This window comes from Barbus barbus (assembly GCF_936440315.1).
Source record: "Barbus barbus genome assembly, chromosome: 39".
Lineage (NCBI taxonomy): Eukaryota > Metazoa > Chordata > Actinopteri > Cypriniformes > Cyprinidae > Barbus > Barbus barbus.
The window spans coordinates 9,769,243-9,776,982 of NC_136717.1; the positions used below are offsets into that span (position 1 = coordinate 9,769,243).

Sequence of the window (7,740 nt, forward strand, 5' to 3'; positions counted from 1 at the left end):
ATACAGTACACACTTTCTGGGGTAAAACAAAGAAAAAAAGCTTCTTAAATCTATGATTCTATGTGGCATTATGAATAATGTCAAACATTTCTTAATTATTCTCCGCTACTTCTTTGGAAGCCTAATGTTAACAGGATAGAACTGCGTTAAAACACAATTAACGCAATTAGTTGTTCTGTATTTTAGACATTAAAACTAACATTTCTTTCTTTCTTATCTCTTTCCCCCGCAGCAATACATCATTTAAATTTGATATCATAACACCAAAGCCAAATGCAACAGTACTGATATTTCTGAACTTTATGGTGAAAAAGAAAAAATAACAACATTAGCATATTTGGAATTCCTTAAGCATTAAGCAATAAACGATAATAATAATAAAAAAATAAAATAAAAAAAAATTTCACTTTTAAATGAAAAAGACAGGATTTTTAAAATAGTGTATTTATTCATCCACAACTGATCTGTGAATTTAAAAACATTGAACATGGCAAACATTACATTCAAAGAATTACATTCCTATATATATATATATATACCCAAATATGTTAAAATCTGGAATCTGGTGCTTTTGCATCAATTCTTCCGTTCAAAATATAATTATATAATAATCATGATATTCGCTTTTTTTTAAGCATAATTAAATTAGATAATGGATTAATCTCATTCCAACTTTGCATTCTCATAAAGAGGTGGGTTGTGAGTACAAAATGAAATGTATCAAGAAATATTGCTTGAATATTGGCCAACACAACCTAAACTGTGCTTGTAATGCCTTATTGTCATCATAACCTATATACATCATTACAAAGCTTAATAATGCATTTATGTGTAACTTTTACTACCAATGTATTCCATGGAAAAAGTTAAATTTACTGTACACTTTTATTTCCTACAGATTCCAAAGTGAAAATTAACAAGTGCTGGCAATCATTATCAACATTTTTTTTAAATAAAGTTTAATTGTTGTAAATGACACAACTACAGTTTGGCGTTTACTGCAAAGTTTGAACTGAAGTAGAGGTGTTGCCGCAGAAATGCTAAAATCTTCTCCCATGCGTCCTCCTGTGCGTATGCGTGCGGTTTCGTCTGTCCACCCCACAGCATGACAACTGCAGCAACAACAACACATTCAGTGAATATTCAAACAGGTACAAGCACATACAACCACACGTTTAAGAAGGTCTAAACATATTGATCCTAGGCAAAAAAGGAAAAGAAACAGTAGTTCATGCATGCTTACTCTTCTCCTTCATCTCCTGCAGGATGAAGTTAGATGCTCGAAAGTGAGGCGAGTATGGAGGTTCGATCAGATGGCCCGCGCCAGGATACGTCAAGACCGTCAACAGGTGTCGATTTCCTGCTTTCTCCATCATCATCTCCATCTGAGAGTAAAAGACTCATATCAAGGATCCAACAGAGGATTTCAGTCATAGCAGGTGATAACACTACACCAAGATTAACTGCTGTAAATAATTTAAAGGGACAGTTCACCCAAAAATGAAAATTAAGTTATTTACTCACCCTTGTGTGGCTCTAAATGAAAAAGACATTAGTAGACTAGTGCTTTTTTTTTTTTTAAGAAACTTTCTTTTAAGATTTTTTTTTTTTTTTTTTTAAGTGAATCAGTTGATCCATTTCACAAAACCAGTCAATGACCTAGTCACAGCTCATTGGAGGAGGAGAATAACAGCAAATAATAACATGCTTAGCTTGGTTCCTCATACAAATCATTCATATGACACATTTTTGGTAATACTGCACATTTTAATGCATTGTTCATTGTTCAAAACTGTTTGTTACTGTTACTAACATTCTTCAGAATGTCTATTCGTTTTTTAGGTTTTTATTTTAATTTCAGTTTGTTTCAGCAAGTTTTTCCTTTAATTATTTTTTTACTAGTTTTAGTGCTTTCAGCTCAGTTTCAGTCAAGGCAACATTTATAACTTACATTTAAGTGTAAGTTTTTTGTCTAATAATAATATTTTATTCCAGCTTTTAATAATTTTAGTAATCAATAACATTGATACAAAGGAAAAAAATCATGGAGAAAAAAAATGAATTGATAACAGAATTTTCATTTTTGGTAACTATTCCTTCCATAGTCTTACAAGGGCTGTCCTTTTCAGGTATCTTATGAAATCATAAACGTTTAGTAATATGTTCAGTTTGGCCAAACTGAAATATATGTGACTCACATCTTCAGCAGATTCAACAGAAGCCCAGTTCTGATCATCACCAGCATTCACCAACAGAAGAGGACACTTTATTCTCCCAACCTTTGTGTATGTGAAACAAAAACAGATCTAACATTAAAAACAACAACAGACAAAGAAAAATATGTATGAACAAATCTATATAATCTGTAAATTGTACTTGCATCCACTTTGAGTGCTGGGTCTGAGGGAATCGGTAAGATCATGTCTCTGTGTATTACCTGGTTCTCCTCATTCACACGTACCCTATCTAAATACCTGCAAAAAAACATGACTCGTTACTGTTTATCATTAGGATCAGTCTTTTACTGTAAATGTCTCATATGGAACAATTTATTGACCGTTTATATCTGGGCAGATAAAACTACTCAAATCTACTCATTTAAATAATCTCGCAATTCAATGTGAAGGTACATAAAAGGCCAAATTTTCTTTTCTTCAAATTCTTTAAACTCCAGAGTTTTATGTTTTATAATAAGCACTATCAAGAAATATGAATTGCTATAGCTTTAGACAAGGCCCAATCAGGTTGTAAACTAATAATATTTAATGCTCACTCACTTTTTCATTTCCTCAAAGACTTCAAAGAGGGATTTATCAACAGGAAACACATGACTTCCGCTGATACATGCACAGCACTGGGGCTACAAAACAGTCATATGACATTACAAACTAAAAAGCTGCATTTAACTGTAGATAACTGTACGTGTGTGTGTGTGTAGGATAAGCAAACCTTGATGACTTTGGAGTAGGCTGCCATACTGAGTGTGACAGCACTTCCAAAACACAGTCCAAGCATTGCCATACGGTCCCTCTGTACCTTTGGATGATTCTGCAGGATCTGGTATGCTTTCTACAAGAACAATGTATATGCATACACACAAATATGAAGTATGGGAAGAGGGAAACATGTAAAATGCATGGGTAACAAATGAAATGACGGGTCGGTAACAGTTGCAGATCATCAAGGATATCATGTCAGAGTTGCTACACTTTAGGAGACTGTCAAAAGTTTTGAATTACATTACCTCAAAGTAAGACACATCAACATCAGCTGTTCTCAGCTCTTCTGGAGCGAGGTACTCAAGTGCCATGGATACAAAGCCATGAGATGCAAGCAAGCCAGAACGATACTCAACCAAACCACCACCTCCTCCCCACAGGTCCAGCACTCCAGGGTACAGCCCATGACCTAAAAAACACATGGCAAGCTATTTACAGGACAAGAAAAATTGTCTGTATATACTCAATAACAACCCGCTGTGTGTCAGCATACAATCACAGCCAAATGTGCCAAAGTGGTTTTAAAAACTGTTCAAGAAGTTTTAATTTAAAGCTCATTTCAAAAAAATCATTTCATGCCGACCATGTGTCAAGCAACTGATATAACAGATATCAAATGTAATAGATATTTTTTCTTACACCTTGACTACATCTGAGTACACATTAATCATTATTTAAAAACAAAAGAACAAATATATTTTTCAATATGAAGGTATTTGTAAGCATCTTGGAATTTTATCTAATAAACAATTTTGACATTTTACAACCTGAACTAACTTTGTCTTGTCATAAAATTGTTAAATTATCTCATATATTTTAAAAGATATAGAGACCTTTACATGTTATGAGGGTTTCTACATGTATTTGGCAAGTTTGGCAGACAAAACTTTTTTTTTTCAAATGCTGAAAAAGTTATTTCAAATGCTAAGAAATAATAATAAAAGAAACTACTTCAAGTAATATTTTAAAGAACTTTATTATTTTTTAATGCTATTTAAGGCTTTGTTTCATGATGTCACATTTATATGAATTGTATTTTAATGCATCATTACATCATTGTGAGGTTGTGTTTACCTGGAGGAAGAAATAAAGTTCCTCGTACTCCATTCTCTCTGATGTTTACCCTCTGCACACCTGGCGCAACATACCAGCGCTCTATGACACTGGTTGCCAGGGGTGTTTGCTGGCTGAATCCTTGAGATAGATGCCCACCATATACTGAGATGTGAATTACCATCGGTGTGAGTATATTTGTCTTACGCAGCCTTGAATAAAAGAGACAGGAAGCTAAAGAAATTGATGACTTTTCCCAGACTTACATCTCACATTTTGCATTCATTTGGCAAAAAAGGGAATTTAAACTTTGTGAGACAGGCAGCGATCAAAAAACATCTGATTTTGCCAGCCTAAGTTACCTGAGTCCAGGTCGACTTCCTGGTATGGGCCTCATGCTCCATAGCAACCCCATCTGCTCTGAGCCTTCATAGGTGCCTCCCAAACTTTCATCTTTGGCCACTGAATTTAAAAAAAATAACATAATTTTATATGTTGGTCGGAGTAGGTTATTCATCATCATTCAAGTTAGTTTAGGTAGTTGATAAACTGGATTACCATCTGGCCACGCTGGGGATTTCCTTTCACTATCTCCATATAGTAAACATAGCTGTGTTATGGGATTAGCCATATTTGTAGCCTATACACCACCTTCAGGAGGATTTTATTTTATAGGGATGAACTAAATGGATCCAAGATGACAATAAACACTTTTATACTATTACAAAAAAATTATATTTCAAATAAAAGTTGCTCTTTTGAACTTTCTACTCTTCAAAGAATCCTGAAATGTATCATGGTTTCCACAAAAATTTGAGCAGCACAAATGTTTTCAATATTGATAACAATAACAAATGTTACTTGAGCATATTAGGATCATGTGACACTGAAAACCTTGGCGTTTTAAAATATTTTGAAATAGTAAACAGTTTTTTAAAATAGTAATAATATTTCATGCTATTACTTTTTTTACTCTATTTTTGCATCCTGTAAGCATAAGAGACTTCTTTCAAAAACATTTTAAAAATCTTACTGATCCCAAACTTTTGAATGGTATTGTATGTTCTTGGCAGGTACTATATTACCGTAATAACTTTAATAACTCTAAGGGTCATGCATTAGACCATTGGTCTCAAACTCAATTCCTGGAAGGCCACAGCTATGCATAGTTTAGCTCCAAATCACACCTGCTTGGAAGTTCCTAGTGATCCTGAAGAGCTTGATTAGCTGGATCAAGTGTGTTTGATTAGGGTTGGAGCTAAACTGTGCAGAGCTGTGGCCCTCCAGGAATTGAGTTTGAGACCAATGCATTAGACTGACTGTGCACCTGTCACTGTCCCATATTCATCACTGATGTAGTGTCCAAATGCCTCCCAGAAGTCCTTGTCCTCTGATTGATGTAGAGAGTGTAGCGTCACCTTTTGATTTGGCAGTAAATTCATTATGACAATCTGAAATTTCTCATCCACTAGTGCTCGATTGGGCTGAACAGTCAGCAGAGGACAAGTCCCCCTCTCAGTGCTCACAGTCCTATACAAAATAAATGAGAGATTGAAAACTGTATAACCAATGTCTTGTATTCTTGTATTAAACAGAATGGTTGTGTATATAAGCAATTAGTATTTTTGAAAGAAAAAAGTAGTGGCAGCAGTTTTGGTTAGTATTTTTGGTGAGTTAACCAAAAGATTATCCAACTTGACTGAATTATTCGAATCAGTTCTGATTTGATTCATTGAAAAGATCCAACTCACAAACGGTTATGAATCTTCTTCAGAAGAGCTCCACGAAGAGCTAAGGTGGATGTCAGGATTTTCAGTCAATAACGACTTTTATTTTGAGAATTTGGGATTGTCCTTCACACAACTGTTATGGCTTCGGACTACTTGGAATACAAGGCAAGAGTCACGTTGACCACATTTGTGACCCTGACCACAAAACCAATTTTAAGTCGCTGGGGTATATTTGTAGCAATAGCCAACAATACACTGTATGGGTCAAAATTATTGATCGTTCTTTTATGCCAAAAATAATTAGGACATTAAGTAAAGATCATGTTCCATGAAGATATTTTGTAAATTTCCTCCTGTAAATATATCAAAACTTAATTTTTGATTAGTAATATGCATTGCTAAGAACTTAATTTGGACAAATTTAAAGGCAATTTTCTCAATATTTTTATTTTGTTGCACCCTCAGATTACAGATTTTCAAATAGTTGTATCTCAGCCAAATACCACGACTGAGGTGCCCTTGAGCAAGGCACCGAACCCCCAACTGCTCCCCGAGCGCCGCAGCATAAATGGCTGCCCACTGCTCCGGGTGTGTGTTCACGGTGTGTGTGTGTTCACTGCTGTGTGTGTGCACGTTGGATGGGTTAAATGCAGAGCACGAATTCCGAGTATGGGTCACCATACTTGGCAGTATGTCACTTCACTTCACTTCACTTCACTAATATTGTCCGATCATAACAAACCATACATCAATGGAAAGTTATTTATTCAGCTTTCAGATGATGTATAAATCTTAATTTCGAAAAATTGACACTTATGACTGGTTTTGTGGTCCAGGGTCACATGTATGATGCTTCTGTGGTGCTCCTCGTCCTTTTTGAAGTAAGTTATAACATTCAGTCAAAATTGACATTCATTGTCATAGAATTTTCCAAGAAAGACAAAAATGGGCTTTGGGACAATGGTAGGTGAGTAAAAATGTTCAGTTTATTTTTTCACTTTACTACAGTAAAAATGTTCAGTTTATTTTTTTATTTATTTAAAAAGACAGACAGTGGTGGCTAAATACCAGGTACCTCATGATAGCCTACTATAGGGAAACATATTTACTGTAGTAAAGGTAGTATTTCTGTTAACTTTTTGTAAGGGACGTGAATGTCTGTACCTAACAGGTGCCAACATGATACAGGCCGATAAAATTAGACCAGGTGTTTCTTCTGGGATGGGGTTCAGATATTAAACTGATCCAAACAGCGTCGGGTCAGAAATGTCTGGAAAACAACCACATAAACGAAAAAGACTTAAATCGCAGCATTATCTTCATTTTACAAAAACAAAATGTTACCACATAAGAAATCTGGATGAAACCAACAACAACATTAGCATGAGACTTAAGCTAAAGTTGTGCTCGGTGGTGTTTGAGACCCAGCTTTTAAAACTACGAACTGTACTTCTCTACAAATATATTAAATCTTGCCTTTAGACATTTCTGATTAATAATACGAAATATAGATGGAAGACAGATCATCTAGCTATCAGATTGTCGTAGTAATAATGAATAGCCTGAAGTGCAGCTCATGGGCTAATGCTGATGTTAGCTTTGACACATTTGTTTGTGTGCTTGCAGCAGCAAAGGTCGTTTATAACTCTGTTCGAGTATACGTTTTCTGTTTCAATATTTTATGTTTATATACAGTGTAAAAACCGCATTTTAGCATGTCATTTTGGAGGGGAGAAACATCCCAAAAGCTCCTCCACCACCACGATGTGGCAAAAGCCTAAAGAACACGCGTCTATATCATTGCATTATTAAATGACAACATAATGATCGGTTGCATACCATAATAATGTCATTTCAGTCCATGTGTTTTTATGTCCCAGTCCTGTTTTCCTATATTTCCATCCAGTGTTGACTCAATGCATAAATTCAGGGTTGCCAGATTGGCTGGAAATCCGCTT

The 7,740-nt window shown here is 35.0% G+C and overlaps 1 protein-coding gene across 1 annotated transcript; it reads right to left on the reverse strand.

The window, feature by feature from the left end:
• Positions 1-433: 433 nt before the first annotated feature.
• LOC306858382 (bile acid-CoA:amino acid N-acyltransferase-like) lies at positions 434-7,740 on the reverse strand. The gene is made up of 12 exons (XM_079398895.1): positions 7,622-7,740; positions 6,947-7,052; positions 5,380-5,582; positions 4,415-4,514; positions 4,074-4,264; positions 3,245-3,408; positions 2,950-3,069; positions 2,778-2,860; positions 2,381-2,474; positions 2,199-2,279; positions 1,244-1,385; positions 434-1,112 (listed from the first exon to the last, which is right to left on the reverse strand). Exons 2-12 carry the CDS (start codon positions 6,961-6,963, stop codon positions 982-984), a joined length of 1,326 nt encoding a protein of 441 aa, XP_079255021.1. The 5' UTR covers positions 6,964-7,052; positions 7,622-7,740; the 3' UTR covers positions 434-981.

Coding starts and splice junctions, on each gene's coding strand:
- LOC306858382 (XM_079398895.1), bottom strand. Junction 4,515..5,379: donor TGAATATGGGACAGTGACAG/GTGCACAGTCAG, acceptor TTTTAAATTCAG/TGGCCAAAGATGAAAGTTTG. Junction 1,113..1,243: donor GCAGGAGATGAAGGAGAAGA/GTAAGCATGCAT, acceptor TTGTTGCTGCAG/TTGTCATGCTGTGGGGTGGA.